At 34.1% G+C, this 27987-nt stretch overlaps 1 protein-coding gene across 2 annotated transcripts; it reads left to right on the forward strand.

The window, feature by feature from the left end:
• On the forward strand, positions 1–27971 carry LOC128982992 (G protein pathway suppressor 2). 2 transcript variants are annotated; one of them, XM_054402107.1, is made up of 10 exons: positions 1–118; positions 4051–4163; positions 10622–10841; positions 11934–12069; positions 13672–13762; positions 15057–15110; positions 15490–15711; positions 16365–16495; positions 17476–17553; positions 26906–27971. In XM_054402107.1, the coding sequence occupies exons 2-10, from the start codon at positions 4064–4066 to the stop codon at positions 27014–27016; spliced, it is 1143 nt and encodes a 380-aa protein (XP_054258082.1). In that variant the 5' UTR covers positions 1–118; positions 4051–4063; the 3' UTR covers positions 27017–27971. The 2 variants fall into 2 exon arrangements, with proteins under 2 accessions (XP_054258082.1, XP_054258081.1); XM_054402106.1 differs by lacking the exon at positions 1–118 and adding an exon at positions 348–413.
• The last annotated feature ends 16 nt before the right edge of the window (positions 27972–27987 follow it).

Raw genomic sequence — 27987 nt, forward strand, 5'->3', positions numbered from 1 at the left:
CTCGAGTCTGAGTGTGAGTGACACGGTGCGGTGACAGGACAGTTAGTAGGCCTGGCCTAGTAATACTAATACTAACTCATACCAAGCTAATACTAAACTAATATTAGGAAGAGAAAAAGTAAGTAACTTAGTTAAAACTTAAAGATAAGTCAAGCATGGAAGGACCAAATACTAGAGTAGTTCTACCAATACCATTATTGATATTTATTTACAAAATATTGGTGATGGTGATTGGAGATTGGATGGATGGATACTCACTTATACTAGCCTATGCTTTGATTATTTAATCAATTATTATTGAAATATTATAGCATATTGAGATTGGTGGCCCTTTTTTGACAGTTACCTACCTAGGTTAGCCTAGTTGGGCTAAGTTAGGCCTAGGCCTATATCAAGTTTGAGTGAGAGTGAGAGTAAGACCCATGCATGCATAGGCTAGGCCTAGTTACGAAAAGGTGGACGGTAGCCTAACTAGGGTGGAATCCCCAAAATATCTAGACTACAGCTTATTAGGACATTAAATAGGGTACTACTTCTTTGTGGCTGCACTTTACTTTAGGTCCTACACACTCATTTGAATGAAAATATTGATTAGTGGATTGTTTCATTCGATATATCGTTTGGTTAGTTAACCTTACCTAACTAACCAAACGATATATCGAATGAAACAATCGATTAATCAATAGGCTATATCAATCGATATTTTCAGTCGAATGAGTGTAGGACCTAAAGTAGAGTGCAGCCTTCTTTGTTCCTTCCGCCCCGTTTGGATTTTGATAATTTATGCTGATAAGGTGAATTAAATGTCCTTGATAGGTAGCCCAGCCTTTGCCGTCCACAAAGGTAGATTTGTTTGCAGAGACATGTTTGCTGACCAAAACCAAAATCCCATTTAAGTTACTGGGTCGAAAAACCCTGGTTTACACTACCTAGGTACTTATCCTGTTTGAATTTTCTCGTTTTATCCTGAGTAACGAATTTGACACATAATCCGATTACTAAGTGATCAATTTTGACGTTTCATATGATAACGTTATATAAATCATTGCTTGGTAATACTGAACATATGCTAACTTACTTACATATGTTAACTTGAATTTTTTTGCCTTATCTAGGCCTAACTAAATTAGACTATTTTAACCCTCCGAGTGTCACGCGTCATAAAAATGACGCACAACACACTTTGTGTAGGGTCACGCGTCACTTTTATGACGCACAAACATCGTTTACGGCGAAGGCTCTATGACTGACTGAATCGGATTGAACTGGATCGAGTTAGGTATCGTTCTTTCCGTAATATTCTAAGCTTTCTCCAGAGGTCTGTCTCCAAGCGCTATTCATTTTAGTTCCGAAAATATTGTAGCAGACAGCTGACGTGCGTGTATTTGTAAACAGCTAGGTTCCCCCGGACCGATGACTGATGTGTTTTATTACGTTTATCATTGTTTTAGTGTTAAAAATCAAAAGTAGTGATATACGTGGTGCATTATAAGAAGATTTAAGTGGTTTTGAAGTGCTGGTTGATGATCCTGAAGAAGTAGGTAGTGATATTGATGTAAATTATCAGCCAGATTCCTAGCTATGGTTAGGCTATGCATTCTTAGCTAAACGCTATGTACTGAAATCCGTTTTTCGCTCATAACTTATTTATTTGATAACTTACCTCGCTATATGATTATATATTTGTAATCCTCATTAAATTTAGAACAAAGTGGCTATTTTCAAATATTTATAGGCCTATAATTTATACAATTTCATTGAGCGCGAACTTATTTTTTTTTTGAAAATTTTCGAAATTATATTTTTTTTTTACCTAAAAATTTTTTTTTTGAAAAAATGTTTCTTATGTTTTATATATAATATTGAAGCCCATGATTTTCCAAACAAAATGGTATATAGAACATTAGAATTAACATTGTTTTAAGCTTCTCAGATCCGTTTTAATAAAACCTTGCAAAGGGGCCAAAAATAGGTGGACATTAAGGCCTAAACTATGGACACTCGGAGGGTTAAGCACTTTTTACCATTGGCACTTTCGGGGGAAACGCCTATTTCACCCTGAAAATCGCGTTTGAAAATCAAGAAAAATGCTAGAAATCGGCAATTTGAGACGCATGAAAAACTTTTTGGGGTACCTAATTATTCCGTATAGGTGCCTATAAACAAATTTTTAATTTTGATATCTTACTTTAGGCATAGACAAAAAGAATTAAATATAGACCGTCAGCTGTGCTGCGGTTACCATAGGTTCTGGCGCACACCGCTTGGAGCACCACGGTAGTTACGGCGTACGCGCTATGTAAACTACAGCGGTGTGCGCCGGAACCTATGGTAACCATGGCAACCGCAGCACGGCTGACAGTCTATATTTCATTCTTTTTGTCTATGCTTTAGGCTATAGATTTTTACCTCCTGAATCCAAATAATACCATTATTTTTCACAGCTGATGAATATTTCTCAAGATATCGCCGTAATAATATACAACATTACAATAAACAAGGTAGGGTGGATGACATTTACAAGTGGAATGAACTATGGGTTAAGTAAACCAACAGCTGATTGTTTACAATCATAGTCACGCAAATGGAAGTGACAACTTTAATTACTTAGCTAAGTAACTCTGATTCTGCAATATGAAAATTACCTGATTAAGTTACACTTTTCATTTTCTAAGACCAATAAGTTAATAATGTATTATTGTTACCAGTATTTTATCCTTATTAATGATTTAGTGATTTATATTTCGCCGTTTAGAAATTACCTAATAAAATGGTGCCATTCTAACATTTAACCTAACCTAACCAAACCTCTAGAATGTGTAAGCAAACTCCTTTTGATGTCAGAAAAGGCATGTCAGGGTGATAGGTCGTGCTGTATGTGAATTGGTGACTGCATTAAGTCATTTAAAGGTAGGTTAGATTAGGTAAGTTAAATCAAAAATCAAAAATGCAAATTTTTGAAATAGTAATTTGAAGTGTTTTTTGTGGATTTTAATTTTACAAAAACAGTCTGCAGGCGACATAAACTAACAACTCGATACATTATAACCTAAACTTTACCTTCCTAATCTAACCTAACTTCAAAACACTTAATGCAGTCACCAATTCACATAGCCTACAGCACGACCTACCACCCTGACATGCCTAAATAACAACTACATTATTAGTCCACCAGTTCATCCATATCTCCATAATGTGACGAAATTCCTATTAATAGAGAACATTAAGTTCAAGACTACAGAATCACTTGAAATGTTATCCATCCCATCTTGTTTATTGTAATGTTAAGTATGTTTTTACGGCGATATCTTGAGAAATATTCATCAGCGGTGAAAAATAATGGTATATTTGGATTCAGGAGGTAAAAAACTATAAAGTAAGATATAAAAATTAAAAATTCGTTTGGAGGCACCTATACGGAATAAATACCCTTTTTGGGTAGCCTACAGTTTCTTAACTGGATAAAAGGTAACTTCTATTGAATCGGATAAATAAGCTATTGATAACTATCCCTATTCAACCGATAAAATATTGATAGTTAACTTATCGCTATTCAGCTGATAAAATATTGTTCCAAGGTTCTCTGCAGAATTGTACCCTAGCCCCAAGTTAATATATTGATAACTTAGTTAGGCCTGACTAAGTTATGTTGGATCAGACCAGTAACTTACAGTATTTAATAAGTCTTTATAAATTGTGTTAGGCCTATGATACGAGATAAATGCAGACGATGCATCTGCATACAAAACAATGACAGTATCATTAACAATTTATACACGGTCATTTATACCGTGTATAAATAAATAAATAATACAATTACGTAAGTTACAATGTGTATTATGGCCTAAGTTTGTACCAACTAACTTACTTGTGCCAACAACAAATCCATCTTTATACAGAAAAGGATCTGTATTAACTCACAGTGTTAATTTTGTAGGGCCTACCTCTTGAAAGTTTAAAGTTGTACGTACGGTAACTAAGTTTTATAAAATGTATTTAACTTACCACGTATCATGATTACAGTGTTTAATTTGGACTTTTATCTTTAAGGTTTGGAAATAAAATGCCTGCTATAGTAATTGACAAGCCTCCTCAAAGGAGTGAAGCTATGTGGCAAGCCTTAAAAGCGCATATTATCAAGCAAAGACAGAAAAAAAAACAGGGTAAGTGTTTAGATATATGCCCTATCTATTAAACAACTTAATGACCTTCTGGCAAAGATGGAAAAAGTCTTGTGATGATGTACTGAACCGCATTATACATTTGAAGTTCTTTCATAATTAGTTAATTTTCAAGTTAATTGGACTTACACTTTTAACAAAAGAATGATTGTAAAGTAGTCCTGGAGGTCTTCATGACTTGTTCGCTTGCTCGTCATTGAAAAATGCAAAGTATTTTATTAGCAAAAAAAAAAAAAAAAAAAATTTCAAACTGGCTCTTAACTTTCCTGAATTTTTATCCTGGATAAATTTTAAAACCATTGATTTCTACTTGAATCAACAATAAACTAAGAATAGCATTGCAGTCCTAGTTCACAATTAATTGCCCCAGTTAACAATTACCCACATCCATCCACCATAGTACGGTATTAGAAATCATTTGTTTTTTAAGCTCTACAAAACTGTACCGTAACAAAAGATAAACTGCAACTTTTTATATTTTTAAGGTTCAAAATTTTAAACAAACAAATTTCAATTTGATAATGTCTATACAGTTTTAAACATTGGCCTAATGTTTTTATTGTTATAATCTAAGGCTTACCTTACGATCCAATTGATTTATTGTGAAGACCTAGGTTTCTATGCCGGAGCGTTATCGTCAGTCCTAGGCTAACCTAGGTCTCCACAATAAATCAATTGGACTGTAAGGTAAGCCTTAGATTAACTTATAACAATAATTAATAACGATCCAGAGACTATTTCTCCTAATGTTTTTAGCATTAGCCTTATGAGTTGCAATGATAGTTACAACATAACAACGTCGATGTAAACAAAGGATCATGGCATATATGTTTGTTAGGCTGTTAGCAAACTAATATACGATCTAAATACTGCTCAAAGGAAAAACCACTCAGGTGACAACCTTTGATCAAAAAATACAGAGAAAGTATTACAGGACATTTGAAAACTACTATTGTATTTAAGAGGTACACTATCTTACTGATTTTATCTGCAATCCTAAAATGCTATGGGAAGGAAGGGAAACAGGTCCATGACATAAGAAGTGGTGAAGGAAGTGGTGAGTGCGGTGCGGAGTGTGGGAACCGTCTGTGGCAGTTAGATTAATGTAGGCTACATATAAAATACTAAAATGCTATGGGAAGGAAAGAAAACAGGTCCATAACGTAGGAAGTGGTGAAGGAAGTTGTAAAGGCTAGCAGTACGGAGTGTGGGAACCGTTTGTGGCAATTATAATATTGTATCTGCAATCCTAAAATGCTATGGGAAGGGAGGGCCCCAGATCCACGAAAAACATACATTTTACACAACAAACTACAACATTTTATTTATTCTTCATAAGAATTTAATGGGAATTTTAAACTTACAATCTTAAAACTATTTCCGTAACTGTTAGGGATAAAGCAATGCTTCAATGTACAAAAATATTTCTTTTTTTAATATCTTCTAGCAATTGGTTTGGAGAGAAATTGAGAAATTTTGTGTTTTTAGGGTTGAAAATGGGAAAAATTTACCTTTATAAAACAATTTTTACCTTATACACCCCCCGCCCCCCATAAACCCCCGTTCCCTTAGTCCAATCATGCTGGTTTGCGGACTCATACGAATAAATGTATGTTTACACGTGTGTACCAAATTTAATTTAAATCGGACCATTTTTGCTCGAGTTATTAAATTAATATGAACGGAGGGTGTTTTTGGCCTCTGTGGACCTCAAAAAAAAATATATCGGTCCTGGGTCTAGGTCTTACAATATAAATATAATAAAACTGACACAAAAACGGTGATTGAGGCGTGGTAGGGTGAGTGGGGGGGGATAATAAAACTTTGACACAAAAACGGTGATTGAGGCGTGGTAGGGTGAGTGGGGGGTGCGCTGTGGCCCGCGACTGTGGCAGCGCGTAATGAGCAGCATATGAGAACATGGCCCGCTGGTGGTGTGACAGGCGGGTGGGCTTGCGACTAGTAGCGAGGGTGTGCGACTGGAATGGCCAGTCGCGGGGACTGTCGCATGCCTCGCCACCGCAGTCGCGTCGCGTAGTAAGCTCCATATGATAACATGGCCCGCTAAAAGTGGCCTTTGAGCAGTCGCGGTTGCGCGCCACCTGAGTGGCCACGCATAATAAGGCTCTAAGGATTAAATTTAAATTAGCGGTTGTCTTACTAATTGAGCACTTTGTCAAATCAATGTTCATTTTGATAGGCTAATAGAAACATAGGGGTTACCATTGAATTTAACCCTTCAACGTGTGACTTTCTAGATGGCAGACCACCCCCTCCCGCGGCACTTTTCCAAAGCTTTTACTGGGACCGTTACATGATTACATAAAACCTACAATAATTAACTTATTTATTAATGGATTTTTATAATTCTTCCACCAAATTGAAGAACAGATTATAGGCTTTAAAAATATATAATTGAAATAAAAGTTTGAATGTGATACATTATTTATATACCTCTTAGAAGTTTTTTGTTAGTGGGACCGTCATATGTTTACATAAAACCGTCAATAATTAACTTATTTATACATGTATGTTTATAATTCTTTCACCAAAATAAAGAGCAGATTATAGGCTTTAAAAATATATGATTGAAATAAAAGTTTGTATGTGATACAATACTTACATACCTCTTAGAAGTTAACTTTTGTATGGTAGTCTTCGAAGCATGCTCCAAGACACAGTCCTGCTTCACACTTGGGACACCAATATCTGCTGTCTCTTCTTACTCCCCGTTTTGCACATACACAGCACCTCTTTTGTGCATTTACTTTACTTCCTGTAGGTGGTATCAGGTAAATGAAGTGCCTTTCTCTAAGTCTAGCAGGTCTCGGCTCAATTGAAGGTCTTCCGAAAACAGGTGTTGGTACTTCAGGGCCATGGGTCTCAAAAAGCATCTTTATAAGATCTAATCGAAAGGCTAGGTGGTCAATATTCTGGGTATTAGATTTCCAGATTATAAAGGAATTCGATACAGAAATATTCAGAAGGCGTTTAAAGATTTTTACGTACCATTTCAGGCCCCTTTTTCTTTCTAGCTGATATGCGTGCAGCATTTGGTTCCTCATATCAACCCCTCCCATTTGCTTGTTATATTCATACACCAATGCTTTCTTAATTTCTTGCCTCCCATTCTTGCTAAGTCTTTGCTCCATTTCATGGGAGTGGAAGGTAGAAATGAGAGTGACGATTCTTTTGTCGCGCCACTTCATCACCATCACATCTCCACTGTGTTTTACTACAATTTCTCCTTTTTCTAATTTTTGACTTTTGATTTCATCTGGAACATTTTTCCTTGATAATTTTAGGGTGCCACATGTGTCTGTCTTTTTTTCTTTTAATAATTTTGAAAGCTCAGGGGAATTATACCAATTATCCATCCACAAAGTAAATCCTTTATCAAGAAGTGGCTCCATAAGGGAGAGAACAATCGCAGTGGACTTGTTTGATTTAGGTGGGATGATAGGATTATCAAAGACCATGCCTTTTCCGGTATATACAATGAAGGACCACGTAAAGCCTGAGGAGGATTCACATATCTCAAACGATTTTATCCCGAATTTGGCTGCTTTTAGGGGCAAATATTGCTTGAAGCCCAAACGGCCCTTCCACAATGTCAGAGACTCGTCGATGGATATGTTTTGAGACAGTCTATAAGAGGATTGAAACTTAGCGTTCAGATGTTCAATTACAGAAAAAATTTTGAACAAACCCTTTTGGCCCTGATAATCACTGATCTTTGTATCATCACAGAAGTGCAAGTTCTTAGAAATGGCCTCAACACGTTCACATGGCATTGTACTTGGAAAGATGTCTGAGCGCAAACAGGGGTTTTTGGAATAGTAAGATCTAATAGTAGGCCTCTGGTCCACACCCATCAGCATGATTAGAGCTAAATACAAATACATTTCGTCTTTGGTGACAGGGCTCCATTTCCAGTTCCTTGAAAACTGTGGGAAAATCATGCCAAGCTTTCTGTGCTGTTGCTCCGCATAGAGATTGGTATTTTTTACTATTATGTCCAAAAGCTTGTCATAAAAAAAAAAAAAAAAAAATGGAACAGATCTAGGGGATTTTCACCAGGAATTTGAGGACCAACACCACCAAACCCAACAAAATTTTCTCTGTGAGGAATGTAGTCCTCAATTGTCTCCCAAACCATAGAAGGCACATCAGTTGTAGGCCTACAGTTATATCTAAGGGGTACATCTCCCGCACCTAATACAACTTCATCGATTGTCACATCAACAGAATTTTGTTGAGGAATGTGCATTTCAACAGGAATAGTGTGGGTTTCAATTTCCATAGGAGAAATAGGCCTAGGCTCACCATTGTCTTGGCGGAGGTTATGTCTAGGAATAAGGAGAGGAATCTCATCGTCACTCTCTAAATCATTATTTTCTAGGCCTAACGTTTGAAATTGGGCATAGTCTACATCAAATGAATCGTTATCACTTACATCTGATGCATTATCCGTATCCAAAAGCCAGTGATCGATCTCACTACTTCTTGCCATTGTAAAACAAACACTAAAACTCAGCTCCAAAACACAACACTTTTGGTACTTTTACATCCCTATTTTACAACAACACTTCATACATACATACAGTCAGCGGTTGAAACTAATAAAAAAACTTATACTAATACTCAAATACGATTTTAGAAAATGTTTTACCAGTAAATAATATATTACACACATAAAACGTACGAACAACACACGCATGTAAGCAAAACAAACAAGGCAGAAGTCTGGACAATCACCTGCTAAAAACAGCTGATGAATTTCGTCATCCAGAGACAACAGAAAAAACGTAAAAAGGATTTATTTTAGTGGTTTGTGTAGCTCATTTCATCTACAATGTACTGCAGTATTGTACAAGTCCACGTAGTTGAGTATTTACTCACTAGATGCCAGCATCTACTGGAACGTCACTGAGCGTATGCAATACGTCAAAACACGGCGGCGAGGTTAGGAATGGCGACGTATCACGTACGGCAATACACATTGAAGGGCTAAACTGTACCTACAATAAACTTCTCATCCTGCTGGAAACCTGTTGATGAATGTATATGTTTTGGCATCATTTTAGTGTGTTGACTAAAATGTTTCACTCTAATTTTATGCCATACTTTAAGATTTTTGCTCTAAAATTAAAATATAGGCCTACTAGAAGACATGCAATAGTTTTGCTGATCCAAAAGGATTGCATGTCTATATATTTTATTCTATAGTGTAAAAGGAGTAGGTATGTCTAAAAATATTGCATGGAATGTTTCATACATTTTTGCCTCATAATTTATGAACCATAATGATAAAAATATAAAAAATTAAAAAAATATATACATATTATTACAAACAAATAAATTGATTATGGTGTAATAAGAACAAGCAAGTAATGTACGTGTACCGTGTCCTTTGTCATGAACATCATCACTGCCAATACCTCAACAACACCTATTTACTTTAAAACGGTTGTCGTTTTAGTACTTCGGAATAATCTTTGTACCTGTGCATGCCTATGTATTGGTAGCATAGCCTAGGTAGCCTACTGCAGTTAAAATCATGTACAAATTTGCCAACAATGGAAATTACCTTGCAGATTTCCTTATTTGCAATTTAAAAAATGCATTGGACTGGCTTTGTATAACAAGCTGTTATCTTTTCTTTATAATTAACTGTTTCCATTAAATTAAATGGAGAAAATGTTTACATTAATAATCCTCACTAGAACTTGCCTGTGCGATTTCGGTACATCTCAGTCAAGGGTGCACGTGATAAGGCTATGGTTGAACTGGAAAAATCAAACTTTTATATAGCGTTGTCGACAGTAAAATCAAGAACTAACTGAGCCATTTTATAGGGAGAGTTACAAGAATAAAAAAACAGTAAAATGGACGTTAAGTGCTCTACTCGTATGATGAAGCATTGTATTGATCAATAAACGTTTTTATGTTAGTCTATTTTTAAATTAAAATTTTATTTTTGAAAAAATATTTTTGTTAACCATTTTGTTCACTCCCCCCAATTGGCGGACCTGAGACAAACCTAGTTATTTATACCCCTATACTTTATACCCATGTTATTATTTAAAACCCTATTCTCTTAGCTTGATCATGGTGGTTTGTGAATTTGTTTGAATTCATCCAGGGGAAGCCAGTTTTATAAGATAATGGTGTAAGCCTAATAAAAGAAAAGAATCAGACAGATGAGAAAAACTGTAATGCAGGCCTAGGCCCTTACCCTAATAAAAATATACAGGGTGTCCAGCTTTAACTAAGACAAACTCTGGACAATGGTTCTATGGGTAAACATTAAGAGAAAATCAACAATGAAATTTTTTTCAAAATCGCTTTGTTAAGCAGATATCTGGTTTTTTGTATTTTTTACATACTTAGGCTTATGGACACTTGATGCTGTAATTATCATTAGAATTGTGTAACAGAACAAGAGGCTGATGCTGAAGTGGAACGACAACGTAAAGAGAGAGAAAGGCAGCAGAAACAGGATAAGATGACACTGGGAGAAACAAGGGAACAAATCTCTCAGCTTGAACAGCGACTCCAACAGCTTAAAGATGAAAAACACCAGTTGTTTTTGCAGCTAAAAAAAGTATTAAATGAAGATGATAACCGACGTAGACAACTTGTTAAAGAGTCGTCCAAGTAAGTGTTAACCCGTTATTAATTCAGACCTCATTCTATGAATTTTAAATGTGGACATTACCTTATGCTTATATACGATTGACAGATTAAATTGTCAGTATGCATTTCTTTTCTGTTTCTTAAAGTTGACAAGACAAGTAGGCCTACAGTCAACACAACAAGTGCAGTAACTTAAGATAAGAGGGAGTATACTGTAACTAAAATAACGTATAATTTGAAAACTTATTATATTCATGTTGAGTAGTTTTAGGTAAAATATTATTTAAACATTTAAAAATATTTGAGCAAAGAAAAACAGTGACAAAATCGAGACTCCCTCTCATCTGGACACCTTTTAACCAGACATCGGTTTAACCAGACTACACTCGGCGGAAATGACATCTCTTTAACCGGACAATTTTTATCAGAACATCGGTTGAACCGGACTAGATCGGCAGGAAGTGGGCGGTACTGAAACGACTGTTCTCGTGGGAAAGATTTGAGAACAGTGATCACTTGTCTAAATACAATGCTCTCCTAAATTTGAGTCAACTACTGTGTACAGTAGGCCTATGTATTTAAACGGTCGGTTTTTTTAACGAGTCTTTGGGGATGTCGGTTTAACCGGACAACCCGTTATTTGGACTGACCTCGTCCTTAAGAGTCCGGATAAGAGAGAGTCTACAGTACATTGTTTTCCTTATTTGAAATGCTCACTGTATTTTTTAATTAACATGCGTTAGGTTAAGGGTCTTGTTAGAGTAAAAAGGTAATAAAGATTTTTCCATGTACCATACACTTAAGGGTAGAAGGTAAAAACATTTAATTTTTAACTGTGTTAACTCTATGTTTAAAAGCATGACTAAAAGTTTGGACAAAATTAATTTTACAAACAGAATTCCCAAAACTGTGATTTGGGACTAAATATTTACAAACTCTCTTATTAGCAGGTTTACAAAATTAGTTTGGAAAGAAAAATTTTTGTTTGGCACACAGCAGTAGCTTGGTTGAACCAAAACTTGGTTAGTCAGGGCTTGAATAGCCGTGGCTGTAGTGTAACAAAATTACTTTTATCTAGTACACAAGTAAATATTATAACCCTTAATGTTTCAGTAGTGACATGATAGAAATGTATGGGTATCCTGGTGTTACCTTGGGAAATCCTCAGTTGTTTCTTCAACAAAACATGCAGCTTGCCAATCGTAACCCGCTGTACAAAGTGCCACCTTCACACACACTACTGCCAGCTGTGAGTACAAGATGTCATAATATTATACTAACTGCCAATGGTGTTACAGTGGTTTTTTTAGAGTGTAGATTAATTTTGAATTTTGACATTATTTTTTCTTTGCATTTCCTCTCCAAACTCTCGTGTTTGGGAGCTACAGGATGCTTAATGTTCACAGAAAACCCACTTTTTCCCAGGTGTAATGCTCTTCTCTTAAACAAGTAGTTTTAAAGTAATATTTCAGGAATAAAATCTTTTTAGATCACATTTATATTAGAAGTTAAAAAAATCATAATATACAAGGTCTTCTATTTTTAAGTTTTGTTTAAGGAAAGGCTCTAGGCCAGGATTTTAAATTTTAGAAAAAGGAGGATAGCAGCTAGCTTACTTTGAAAGTGTGGGTAGGCCATAGAACAAGTAGAAAAACACTGTGTACACAGTGTGTTAGGGGACGAAATATTGTGTACACAGTGTTTTTCTACTTGTTCTATGGCCTACCCACACTTTCAAGGTAAGCTAGCTGCTATCCTCCTTTTTCTTCTATTTTTAAGTTAGTCAACATACTGGAAAATGGCGGCCATTAAAAAAATTTTGAATACATTTTTTTACTATCATAAAAACATTAAAAACAATGGTTGAATTTCTCCATTTATTGTTTTTCTAAATATATACAGGGTGTCCGGCGTCCTGGAAAAGTAGCAATTATACAGGAATTCTGTAATTATGGCAGTAATGTGCAGGAATTTTTTTTTGATTGATTTTTTTACTGTAAATATTCAACAATTATATAGAGTTTACAGAACATGTGTAAAATGTCTCTCCATACAGACAAATTTATTAGCGTAAAAAGCTAAATCAGTAAATGTTACGAAGATGACAGGCTACGAACAACATTTTCTCGATGCCGTCCAGCCCAAGGCCAGGATTTGGGCTGCTAGACAGAGCTCGGTTTATGAATGACAATGCAACTTGCGAATGAATACAACAACTCTAAACTCTGTCTAGTGGCATGGGACTGGGACCGGCATCTGGCATCCGTGGACTAATGTCTCAGCTGTCTGCTACGCTCGTCTAGATCGTCAACTCAGACAAGCACTTGTGTTTTTCAGTTCTTATTGTTTACGGATGTCCAATACTTCTGGGATTTAAGAGGGAGTTTTAAAAATATTAGATGTTAATAACCAACACGATAATGTATGATTTGTATTTTGTCGAGGTATCTTAACCTATTTTTATATAATTTATTTTATATAACGATTTAGACATACTCTTTAGGCCCAAATAATTTCACAGTTTCATCCGTTGACAATAGATGTTGTGTCTATTCTTAATTAATCAATTTTGTAGGCTATGTCTAGTGTATGAATGTAATCTAATAATTGTTCATTAATAATCTGTTTAATTTTGAAAATGTCCATGAATGAAAAGGAATTTTTAAAGTTAAATTTTACCTTCAACGTGTAAAATCCACAAAGTAGGCCTAGGTATAGTTTTGGTATTTTTAGTTATAAATAAAACTGTTGGATATAGCACATTCTTTCATTTTTCTAACAAAAAGAGATAAACATGGACACATATTTTACATATGCTACTTTAATGGCAACTGTGTAATTGTTTATCCAGGGTACTTTGAAGAGGAGGAGGAGTCCATCCCCAGCCAACTACCCTCAGTATGGCACATACAAGCCAGCCACTAGCCAAGCAACTTACCAGAGTAAGGCACTCCATCTTTTAATAAAAGGCTTTTAAGTGTGACTTTTAATAAAATAAAATGCAAAGTGTAACAGACTTCTTGTTCTTATACCAATATAGAGTATTGTAGAACAGTAAAGTTTTTCAGTTCTTGCAGTACTCATCTTACCCATGAAACCTACCAAGTTGCAATAGCACTATCTAATTATTGACTCTAATTATTAGCACTGTATGGTTTAAGCAGACATTTTGATTGCTAGAGTGCAGATTATAAAAACTACTGCAAACCAGTTTGCAACAAAGAAAACAAGTAACAAGAATTAAAAATAAGTTTTTTTTCTAAAAGAAATCAATGAAGATCAATAATTCAGAGAACTTTTATATCATTGCAACCGAATAAACCACATAGTACATTATACAGGGTGTCCATAAAAAACGTTTCAGGAATTTGGGAAATGAATCCTAATACTAAAAGGAAGATAAACGTTTATGTGAAGGTATGTCCGAAAATGCATATTTACCCAGTAATCCGCCATTTTGTTTTTTATACAAAAATATTTTTATCTGTGAAGTTTTTCATTCGATGATTATGACATTCGGTAACCATGTTAACATACACAAGACCTATAATAGAAAAAAATAATAAAGTTGTTCTGATTGTAATTTTCAAAATCGCGGCCGTTTGCATTTTTCTAATTTAAATAACTCAAAAACGGCTAAATATATGAAAAAATGCCAAGAATAATTTTTTTTAGCATTTTTAATTCCTAATCAAATGATACCAAGATCAAAAAGATCGGGCAAAGGATTTTTACCTTAATTTTACCTTATTTGTACACAAAAAAACGTTATATTTCAGTTATCTTTTGTCCAGTCTTTTTGATCTTGGTACCGTTTGATAGGGAATTAAAAATTCTAAAAAAAGGTATTCATGACATTTTTTCATAGAAATAGCCGTTTTTGAGTTATTTAAGTTAGAAAAATTCAAACGGCCGCCATTTTGAAATTTACAATCGGAACAACTTAATTATTTTTTTATTAGGTCTTGTGTATCTTGTGTAACATGGTTACCAAATTTCTCAATCATTGAATGGAAAACTTCAAAGATAAAAATATTTTTGTATAAAAAACAAAATGGCAGATAACTGAGTAAATAGACATTTTTGGACATAACTTCACATAAACTTTTTTCTTCCTTTTAGTATGAGGATTCATTTCCCAAAGTCCTGAAACTTTTTTTATGGACACCCTGTATATTAAAATGTATAACAGCTTGAGAGTAGGTAAACCTATTGTAACAGAATTGTTTGTTTCAGAAATGGATGAGAATCGTAGAGGTCATGAGTATGTTCGTGCAGTATTATGGAACAGTGAGTATTTTATTATATACTTCATAGTCCTTGTTTCAAATGTTTGAAACCCGTCTACAGAATTTTAATTAAATTGAAACCTAAAAAAAAATCCTCATTGCAAATTTCTTACTTTTTTTAACTATTTTACATACAATGGACCCATGCATGGCCAATTCTTTGGCATTAGAGGTGGGAAATGATGTTACTTAGCAATAATAATCGCACACGTTCCTTAGCTTTTCGGTAATAGGTAGATTAATTCTTAAACAGCCGTCTTGGATCCAAGGACTTTATCTACCAGATGTGTAAGATAGAACTAAAGAACAATCTTAAGTGTCCATGTAACATTTTTTAAATAACATGTAGTGCTATACAAAGTAACTTACATTGTTTTCAGAACCATATGGATTAACAGAGAATAGCCAGTATGGGCCTTTCTACACAACATCCACTACGATCAGCTACTCAGCAGCACCCACTCAGCCCCAGCCAGTGTATACAACCTATGGGAATCCAGCATTCCAAACATCATCCAACCCTTCATCAGCTCAGCCTGTAGAACCTCCTGCCCAGCCTCCCAAGCACCACTACATGGCTCAGCAAAGGCCACACAACCCATGTAAGCCATTAGATCTTTAGGTACCATAGACTGACATTCTAGCCACTATCCAACTCATCAGTCCAGCTTGTGAACCCTCCTACCCAGCCTCCCAAACATACTAACCACTACATGTTATTTTGTAACCATCATGGCTACTCATAACCCTATTGTTAAAAAAATAGTTAGTGAGTTTTTAAGTTACTTTCAAATTGTATTCTGTAGGAATTATTAAATTGAAAGTAGTGTCTTCACAAACCTTCTCATCATTTCTGGTAACAACCTTGGTAAATTTGATTGAAATATGATTAATTGTTACTGCGTGATGATGTAAGAAAGTTTGCATCTCCTCAGTACAAAATCCGATCCTATAAATAAATGCTGGCACTCCAGCACATTTTTTGAACTATTTTTTAATTTCCTTGATGATTTTTTAGTAGCCTAACGACATTCCCTTAATTGGGATAAATTTACATTCCCATCTTAATTACACATTAGATTTGATAGCCTACTAATGTAGTACTTAATGTTTAACAGGAATTAGGTTGCTACAAATTTTCTTTTCTCAAACTTAATTTTCCACAATTTATTATGTTGTTTTGATTAATATAATGTGTTTTGCAAATATTATTCTTTTACAACAATCAAGTAAACTAATTATGGTTGTGTTGTAGCTTACTTGCATGTCACTATTGATGCCAAGTCTCCTTTCCCGGAAGACAACTTCTACTCCAGTGCACAGATCCGACCCGCTACTCATGTACCCCTACATGGAGGGGCTATTCCGATACAGCAGCCTCCACAAGTAAGACAATATCTAATCATTTGTGCTAATTATTCCCGTTAACACTTTTTATTCATGGGGGTTTTTACAATACCTGTCATGCACCACCAAAAGTAACGATCGTGTTGTATGTTTCACACGAAGATGACATTGTCAAACATATCAGTCCAGGGAATATATTAAATCTGCTTGATTAGCTTCCTTGATTGTTTTAACACGCACACTCATTCAACACATGACACATACAACATAGGAATTAATATTTGTAAAAAAATAGGCCTGTCTCAGAAATAAACACAACATGGCCGCAAGCTAGTAGGAACAGACTGTCAGAGGGTTCAAGTTAGCAATGTTTTGTTCATGGCAAACTAGTAATATTAGTCAACACTGCATAGTTTTCAACGGGAATGTTGCTGGAGGTAAAATGTTCGCTAGGTCAAATAATTTATACTTGTGCCAATAGGTCAAAAACTACAATGTTTGCAGTGTCTGTAGGTCAAAATTCTCATTGAGCCAATAATACAGTCCGTGCTGAAAACATAGTCTCTGTTAAAGCGTTTGATACATTGGGATTTTAACCTGCAACAGCAGTTTTAATATGACAAAATACAATAAAATACACATCCCTCTGACTTCAGTGATAATGATATCATATAGCCTACAGTAAAACCCATTATATATGTGGTATAGACGGGACCAAAGGATAAAAGAATTACTGGATAAACCGATTTTAGAAATGCACACAGTTAAAAAACGCTACAGACACAGTCAAAAAGTCTGTAATACCCGCAGTACAGGAGTGTGTTGTTGTTGCATTTCCTTTGCGAAGACCTTATTTTTTTATAAACAAATTTCTTGAAAATTCGAGACCCGTCCATCCCTTCTGTTAAAAGTATTAGTGCCATTTCTTAAAGACATTTTCAAGCATCCAAACAATCCTTACTAATTGAGTAGTGTACAATAGTGATACAAATATTATGAAATACACAATTTGTTCACAGGGAGCAAAGACTGGAGGTATAACATCAGGCTATCCGATCAGACCACCAGCATCAGCCCCTACTGCTACCACCCCTCATGTGAGTATTCATCTTTCAACACTATACAGTGTACAGACTATTAGAAAAAAAATTTGAACTGTTACAACTGTAACCTGTAAGTGTATTACTACGACAATGTGAGGTAAAATTAAAGTTAGCAAACTTAACCTAGGAATAAAACTCTTTCGTCATACTGCAGCAAAACAGCTGTTTTCAATGCATGCGTTGCGGGTTTAAGTCAAATTTTTACTCCATTAGTGAGTAAAAATCAGCTGTTGCCAACTCAGTTGTAAATTTATTTTTATGTAAACAATCCCATGTATCAAAAGTATGTATAGATTATAGCTTATTGTAAATAGTCCCGCACAGATTTATAACCTTTGGGCTTTATTGCTCTATGTTTTGTTATATGCTATTTTCATGTTTTGTAAACAGTTTAAAGTAAAAAAAATTGTGTTTAGATAACTATGTAAGCATATTTGTAGAACTAGGCAGATTTGTGTTTCAACTTCAACTACTACTAGTGTACCTGTTGCTCGAATTCGAGCAATTGCAAAGCATTACAGGCGACTCAAAGATTATGGAAATACTCACGATCTACACAACAGTTAGATATAATCAAAATCTTTTGTAAATATCTTTTTTTTTCAAAAAGCTGATCTTGTTTTTTAGTGTTTCTACAAATTTTTCTCTCTCATAGCCGCATTAGGTTGTCTATAATAACGATTATAAATGAAAAAAAAAAACATTATTTCTTTTCTTCTACTTGGTTGTGTTCTATGATTTTTTTCTATGTTTCTCTTTTTTGCAAATTGCAAATCGGTTATTTCAATGATTGCTCAAGAAATGTAGCATATTGTTAATTCAGTTTTATTTTTAGCCTATATCAAATTGTCCAGGATTTCTCGCTTTTTTCCATTGTAATAATTTCACCAACCCAAGTTTCGTCTACAGATGCAATACGCCAAAGAATATCACCATTGACTATATAACACTACTAGATTGAAAGCCCCATGCATTTGGTTGTGAACAAGCAATCAGCACACTCTGGCGGGAAGGGGCGATCATAGCGCTGACGTCACTGACCAGTAGGTGCTGCCACGATGTGGCGGGCAATGAAAACATATTGCTGTCTGCTGTTGCTGTTACGACGCAATGTACAGACAGCCGACAGCTGAGCCATGCTACCCGCACCCACGTGACTTGCCGGAACTGCACATCCGCTCCCCGCTCGCATCGAATTCGTGTTGTTTAGAAGTGAAGCGCGACTGATCATTAATTAAACTGCTTCGCTAAGAATCTGAGATATTAGACAGGGACTCGTATCCTAATATTCATCGTGATATTTTAGTGGTATGTGAATTCGATTGATAAAAAAGATGTCCTTTAGATATGTATGAATTTCCTATCTAATCAAATTTAAAACGTCGATGAGAATAACTTAAATACAAATTTTCGTAATCAAACGCGTCATGTTGTAAATGTTTTGTTGTAAGAATTTATAATCAAATATTTAATATGAATTGAGAAAGTGTGATATTTTATCAATAAATAAATAAATTTATTTATCCACATATCACAATTAAATTTTAATCTATTAAGTATAGTAGAATACACCCACCTAACATTTTGAAACTAGTGAACGAGCTTGAAATAACGACCACACAAAACACCCAAAGCAAATAAAAACTGCAAAATGTGCTCAGAGAAAAAGAGAAAGTGAAATGACAGAACATGGGGGGTGGCAGAGCGTTCGTTCAGTTCGGGTAAGGGCATTGCCTTCACACAATACCCGACAACCCCTAGGCTACACTATGATTTACAACATCTGGCTGCTATAGGGAAAAAGGCACCAGTTGATGTGTCAGTAATATGAGACATTGCTGCTGTAAAACGGGGTTAAATATTTGATAGGCCTATGGTAAGCCTCAGTTTTAATTTAGAAGTGTGATATAACTGTTAAACACGTCCTTTAGTTCCGTTATCAGCCAATTTTATATTTATAATAAACTATCGCCATAGGCGCTCAGCCTGTGATCGATTTACTTTTTCGTTTCGATGTCCCCAGAGACCAGAACTCCATCCTTTCTCATTAAAAAATATGTATCTATACTACAGTATTATAAAACGTGGTGGTGAGAGTCAGTCTGTCTCCACTATATCACATCCATTTTTGCAACCGCTAAAAATGTTAAACCGATGTAGTCAATATGAAGACCTATGAACGTTTTAGGTTTATTAACTACCCTACTTGGACAAATTTCGTACGTGGAAAGTCTATTAAAACTGTGTAGTGGGGAAAATATCATAATTAATTGGGTTCTAAAACATGTTACTATTATTATATGGACTTTAAAAAAAATAATACTGCAAGCTAAATGTTAATTATTATTACTTTAAACAGTAGGAGTTGATCCAACTCCAGAAACGTTGAGTATCCTATAAAACACAAGAAACATTGATGAAGTTCAAATAATAATAATGGTGTAACAATAGTCTTGTGAATATTTGTTTACGAAACCAGTAGGGAACTGTACAAAGTCTCTGTGTTTTGGACGATTTTGATATTGTGATATCAAATTTACACTGCTTAACGTATAATTGAAATAGCCTTCAAAATACACAGCTTTTTATAATACTAGATGTTTATAAATGTTCACAAATCAATGGGAAAAAATAACCAAAATGGGTATTTACCAGCGGGTATTTATTATATTATATTATGGTATTTATTATATACCAGTGGGAATATATTACAAACAATTAAAAATCCGAAACGACCTTCACCCTCAACATGGTGATTTATTATATCACAAGTGTGTTTCATACATAATTGAAGTTCATTACCTAAACAATATCCTTTGGTTGGTGATTTCAGAGATAGAATTGACATTTCGCATGTATACTTCTCCACTGTGTACATACAGCTTACAATTCTTTATTTTTTAAACCATTGTTCGTATAACAATAAAATATAAAACACTTGCATCATTCTTGCATGCTAATCTTTCACGCTTTGAAAAAGAAACCACGCTCGCCCAAGATTGGGATTACAAATTTCCAAGGACTGGCGAGGGAAGCGTTCACAGAAGAGAAACTTTTATTACCCTGCTAAAAGCCCTAGCTGAATGACAAGTGGTCCTACTCTTAAATCCAATACAGCAATGTATCATATTATATTTTAGTAATAAGATAATTATTAGCATTTTTAAGACTAAAATACAAACATTTATTTTTTTAATTGATTGACAAGTATTAAAGTATTGGTATATACTTGAGTTACTGGAGACACTATTTAAAACTATTTAAAAGTAAAACTTACCATTACTAACCCATTAAGGTATAAAGTTACTTGGTCGTTTCGTTTGTATTTACAAAAAATGACAAACGTTGTTGCCACGTTAAAACGTTTTTTCTTCAATTGTTTTGCAAAAAGTATTTTAGTGGTTGCTCCTGATTGTTTTGAATGTTATTACTTTTTCATTAATAGGTTTAACTATTTTAATTATTACTATATCAGCAATTTTGAGTATAAACGCTTAAGCATAAATCTATTTATTTTATTGATAAAGTACATTATTGCTAAGGATTCAATACTGTTTGGAGGTTAAGTTAAAATTATTTGAGTTCTTAACCAAATTCTTATTTCAAAGCTGGCCCGTTAGATAAGGCTTAGTATTATAGTTGTTACATTTGTATTATTCGTGACTTAATGGGTTAAAACCCATTAAACTATATACATATATTTATATTAATAAATAATACACCATAGTACCCTTTTTAAATTACTAGTGTCCCTGTTGCTCGATTTCGAGCAATTTCTAAGTATTACGGGAGTTATTTTAAAACGGATGAAAGTTATAATTTCTGATGACTTTAAAAGATTAGACTCAAAGATTATGGAAATACTCAAGTACATAACAGATCGATATAATCAACGTTTCTTGAATATATCTTATCATTTTTCAAAAATGATAAATGATGTACTTTTGAAAAATTATCTTTTTTGTGTTTTCTACAAATGGCCTAAGTCATAGCCGCATTCGGTTGTCTATAATAATGATTACAAATATAAAAAAAAACATTATTTCTATTTCTTCTCCTTGGTGGTGTTCTATGACTTTCCTATGTTTCCATAGTTTGCAAATCGGCTCTTTCAATCATTACTAAGAAATGCAGCACAGTGTTAATTCAGTTTTCTTTTTAGTATATCAAATTATCCAGGCTCTCTCGCTTTTTCCGTTGTAATATTTACGCCAACCCAAATTCAAATAGTAAATGTTTCATTTTAACCAAGTCAGTAAATATTTGTAGCAAACTGTTAAATTGGCAAACTTAGACTGTTTACAATTAACATGTTCTTCTTCTCACTTTTAATTTCTGAAAACAGCTGGAGTTTCATAACAATTTTTGTTTCCCATGTTAATCTTATGGAGAAATACGAAAATTTAAAGGGTCCCAGGGCCTCACTCTCTAATTATTTCCCTAAAAAGAAAGTTTCCTGCACAACTTCACGTTACGCTCTTTCCAATGACACCAAAAACATATCAATCGGTTCAGTAGTTTCGGAGGAGTAATTGTCACAAAAAACCTGCTTGCGTATTAAATAAGTAATATAGATTTTTAATGACTGATGCATTTCAACACTAAGGTCATGGTCACAGTCTTCCACAATGTTATTAAATCTAATATGTAAACAAAGAAAATAAATACAATCACATGTTTAAATTTTAACTAAATCTATCTTGACTTGGAAATTTATATAATTAATATAATTAATAATAATATAATTTATATAAGAATATCGTTATACCAATGGTTTTACTTATTCATTTTGTCTTAATTCTTGGATCTTATCATAAATTGGGTTTTAAATTTTGTGTTTGCATTATGTTAAGGATGTTGTTTTCATTTTTTCTTGTTGCTAGATATATGTGTAATTCTTCTTTTACATTCATCCTTTCTCCTTTTTGTTCATATTCAAAAATTTTGACACTACTGTATCTTCAATTTTTCCATAACTATGGTTATGTGATAAAATGTGTTCCGCGTACATTGATTTTTGAGTTGTCATGTTGTTGGATTTTACTGATTGGAAGACTGTGACCATGACCTTAGTGTTGAAATGCATCAGTCATTAAAAGTAATTTAAAAAGGGTACTATGGTGTATTATTTATTAATATTAATTACAGTAGCCCTACACGTGAACAATATCAAATATAACATATATTTATATATATATGTTATGTGATTGTGGCCAATTAACAATACTTGTGTTGATAATGTTACTTCTTGTAATATTATATTGAAATACAACTTATTTCGTACTATATCTCAATGAATTGAATGCACTTTGAAAAACTACGCTATTAAGTAAAATTTGTTTACTTTTAAAGTTTTAGTAACACACATCTAAACACATCTAATAATTTGTACTTTACGTTTTCTTACCGCGGCAAGGCCTGTATTTGTTTTTTTTTTGTTTTTTATAAGTCTCAGTTATCTTTCATAGGTGTCACAGTATACGTATTCAACTTTATGGGCTTTATTTAAAAAATGATTCACACATTTAATTTCATTAAATAAACACAAATGCATAGTATTTTTAATATAATTATTTACAAATTATAAGCCAATTCAACTAACCTCCTCAGTGCCTAAAATATAAAAAAATCGTCTACAATATAAACTATATTCGCGATTTAAATTATTCAATCGTTGAATCACTATTTTTTTGCTTTTTGTAACTGTAGATATGTGCTTTGTTCTTTGTGCATGCTATTATTTATACTTTTTTATTACTATTTACACTAATTATATTCATGGTTATACGTAATAAATATTATTTTTACACAATTTTTTTAATTTCATTTACCACTATTTCAGTTTAAGTATCATGCCACTTTGTAAAAAGTGTAATGCAAAATGCCTGAATTATTTTGCAATGCAGATTTGTCACATTATTTTTCAAACCAGATAACGAGAACCCCAGCGTATGCAGGAGTATATTTTCTTTTAACGCATTAAAAAAAAAACATTTATTTGTATACAGCAGAACCAAATTTTTGACCAGGGTGTTTTATATTTTTATACATTGGGTTGTCTGTAGCTGCCGATGTGGGGTCTTCATTTGCTAAATCATAGGGCCATAAACGAAGGATCGTAAACTTTCACCGTACCCCAGCTTACAAAAGCCGAGATATCGCAGCAGTAGCCTACTACATCAGGAGCAATGACCTACATTGCATTCACAGTCACACAGCTGCGCCGCCGCCGCCGAGTGAGTACATCGCGAGCGCGGGGTGGGCAGATTTTCCCATCCTTGTTAGTCAGTCGTGACGTCATCGTTGATTCGTTCGATTCGAGAAGTCGATGTTGTTTTGCAACATAGTCACTTTGACATATCGTCTATCGATATTTGATCGTGTTCGCGTCGAATTCGTTTATCATCATGGTTGTTTCGTTGTTTGTTAGGTTCAGGTTGTTTCTTTACATTTTTATGAATATGAATCTGATAGTCACAGTAGAAAAACCTTTTAAACTTATAGGACGGTCTGTAATTTAAATTTACCGCTCATATGCAAATCTAATTGTATTATCGGATCGGAAATAAGGAGCTTAATCCAAGTTGGACGTGGCTTGTGACCAAAAGTAAAAGATATAATAAACAAGAAAGACTTAAAGCTTTACCATAGATAAAACATACTCCCTTATGGCTATACATAACCATAGATAAAACATACTCCACATAACCTAGCCAAAATCCGCACGTGCCCACTAACTCTACTAAATTGGTTATTTCTAATGGAACTTAATTTCGGGATCTTTTAACAAGATTATACTTTGTTTTACTGATTTTCATTCAACAATGTATGCCTATTTAAGTTATTAAAATGTATTTTGTTCTCATTTGTTACCCCTAGTATATTAATTTAATATGGATATTTTGTGTTTGGTTTTAGCTAAAGATTTGTGAAATTTAAGTTGTGCTTATAAAACTATTGCCGGTAACTATTAAGTTTTGGGCATTTCAAATGCTTAATTTTAGACGTAGGCTAAAATAACATAACAGGCATAGCCTAATTAATTGAACATCAAGAGGATGTCATAGGCTATGTAGCCTACTTTGCAAGTCCTAGGTCCTATTATTTTGGTAATAAACCCCTTTATAATTCAAAGGCATGGCATCAAAGCAATGAAGATCCAAACCTCTAATAATTTACAGTTTAGGCCTGGCCTATAAACTTAAAAGCAGTATTAACAACTTCTGAACCCAGCTAGCTTAAAGCTTCCGAATCTATTAACATAGACTTATTAGATTCTATATCCTATTCCCAATATGGCCAGCTTATGGAAATTCAGAATTCACCAAGGTCAAAAAATTAGTTATTAACAAAGTAATTTCGATTCCACTTGATCACCATCATTATTATCTTCTGTCACCTCCATTTCCTCTAATAGGCCTAGGCCTAAGTTAAGTTAATAGGTACTTAAGTCATATATGTAAATATAAAAATGTATAATTTAAGTTAAACTATCCAGAAAACAACATCTCGTAAGTTAAGTGAAAATTAAACAAACTAGTCAGTTATAGTACCGTATCTGAAAAAAAGATTAACAAATTTTCTTTTGTTACGCTTGTCGACATACATCCAATCCAACCAAACAAAGAAAGAGAACAAACCAGAGAATAGAACCAAAGAACGAGATTCAAGATTCCAGGGGCCCATTTCATAATAAAGTACAAACTAATATTATTAGTAAATCAGCTGATCGCCCAATGCAAATCTAATGGAAATTACAAGTTACAAGTTGTAACTTGTAGCTTGTAGTTTATTATGAAATGGGCCCCAGAAAGATAGATTTTAGAAGGATGCGTTTCTCTAGTATAAGTAAATTAGGAGTATTCGATTATTGACTATTTTGACTTGAGGAGCTATGCGATACCAGTACGGTAATTGCATCGCATCGACGATGGTCGATGACGTCTCGACTGACTAACAAGGATCGGAAAATCTGCCCACCCGAGCGCGGGCAATCGTTCACTCCGCATCGCCGAGTCTAGTCCAACAGTTTAGTCTAGTCTAGTCCGCCGCTAAGCTCAGTCCAGTCCAGTTGGCAGCAACTGCAGCGCGCCAGGCGACGGTTCCATGAACTTCGTGGTGACGGTGCTGCGATCTAAGTAGAGGGGTCAGTACTACGTGCATCCACCGTGCACAACACAGTACATTGTAGAAATTTCCTGTTCACGCGTCCTCCCGCATAGTCTTCAATCTAGTAGTGTTATATAGTCAATGATATCACCTACGTACAATCTCCAAGAAGTGGTAAAAAAAGGCAGAAACCAAGCCATACAATAGATATAAGCATTGACTGTATTATATAGTCAATGATATCACTCCATAAGAAATAATTTTAAGACTTACTGTGATATTAGGATTTTCCACTGATTTGGTAATAGAACATTATGCAAAACATGACTTGATGCACGATAAAATCGATTTTAAAATCAGAAAAATCCATTGCAAATACTGTACTTCATTTTGAAAAATTCAATAAATCTCAATTTAAATATTAACAGCTGTTTCATTAAAAAGTAGTGTAGAATTATGCATATGGTCGTAATGTAAACAAATCTGAAGAGGCAACTTTAAAGGCTTCTGGGGCAGAGCCCCAAGGGAATTTACCTCGTTCCTCTTTTGATGGCTCGTCTATAGACCAAGACCTTTCTTTAGAGACCCCTACCAAGTTTCTACGCCCAGCCGTTCTCTCAAATTAGCTGGGACAAAAACCCAGTTTTTCCTCCATAAGAATAACATGGGATGGGAATTCAAAGGCAGGGAATTTACCACGTTTCTCTTTTGATGGCTCATCTACAGACCAAGACCTTTCTTTAGACACCTCTACCAAGTTTCTACGCCCAGCCGTTCTCTCAATTTAGCTATGACAAAGAAAAACAGTTTCAAATTTGTGATTTTTACTTTTACAACAACTATAACTATGCATATTGAGCAATAGAGAATTTTTCAATTCAATTCAGTTTGACATATCGATAATAATGTACATAAACACAATTGTAATTGACGGAACGATTGAATCACTTACTAAATAGCTGCTTGTGTCCATTAGCAACTTAAATTGAAAACAAGTTAGAAGTAGTTTTAAAAGGTTATCTTAAATGAAAACTATTTCAGTTTTGTAACATAGTTTGTCCAATGGTGCAGTATGAAAATAATATAGTTCCATCACAAGGGAAAAAAGTGTCTTTTCAACCTTCGCTCATTTTCTGGGAGCTCAGGTTAAAAAGAGTTATTTTATTCTCTAGTGATGAAATATACATAGTATTTAATTATTGTTATACTATTCATAGAACTGTAAATGTTGTTGCAGAGTGTGTACGTGAGTCAGACCTCCAGTGGCAGTCGTCTTGTTTACAGCCAACCAGTCACCTCTCAGCCCAGCATCAGGTACTCTGTGCCGCCAATGCAACGTGAGACTTAACTTTCACAACATGTACTGTACAGGCCCAAGCACTGTAGATAGTCTTCAGTTGCTTGTATGACTGAGAGGAGTTTAAAAGCTTTACACTTTACCTCAATTTCTATGCTTCACATTATACTTTTATAATTACCTACTATGTTCATATTTTTGTTTTGTTTTAATTATTGTTTAATATCATATATCCACCAAAGGTAACTTGCCTGTCATCAACGTAAAATACTCTTTAATTTTAGAGCTAGTTTCCTTAAGCTTTTACAGATTCTAAGCTCGTAAAAGGTTTTGTAAATATATATACATCAAAATCTAGTATTTAAGTTAATTATTATAATTTATGGTTTGGCACAGGGAATCCTCATTCCAAAACGTGCTTTCTTATTCAGTGTCCCATTTTTAGGTTTTGGGTATTATAAAACTGAGATATTTTAACATAAACATAAACAAGATCCTTACTGGCAAAAAAATCATTTGTAATTTGAGCAATATTGGTATTAGGAAAGCTAAATTCCCCTTATTTTAAGTCTACCATTTCACCCAGGATTTATTTTAAATTTCAAAGATAAATATCTAATATATAAAATTCTCGTGTCACAGTGTTTGTCTGCAAACTCCTCCGGAACGACTTCACCGATCGTTATGAAATTTGGTGTGTAAATTCTGTAGGTATGCGAATAGGAAGTAAACTATTTCCCGTTTCGAAATTCTTAAAAGGGCTCCGCCCCATTATTTTATAATTTTAAGTTTGGTCGGGTTTGAAAACCCAAGTTTTGTTGTTAAAATACAAACTACAAAATTTACAAATTTACATTTATTAAATATAATGTAATGGTAATGGTAATGGTGTTTAGTTTAAAGAATGTTCTTTTGTTAATTAATCATCTGCATTATATTTTTACAAATAGTAAAGGACAAAATTAGTTTTTATTATTAGCCTAAGTTGTGAATTAACTGTTTATTTCTTTATGTAATATTAT

The sequence above is a fragment of the Macrosteles quadrilineatus genome, unplaced genomic scaffold (genome assembly GCF_028750875.1).
Source record: "Macrosteles quadrilineatus isolate MER2022 unplaced genomic scaffold, UCM_ALF_1.0 Scaffold_1__1_contigs__length_201487025, whole genome shotgun sequence".
NCBI lineage: Eukaryota > Metazoa > Arthropoda > Insecta > Hemiptera > Cicadellidae > Macrosteles > Macrosteles quadrilineatus.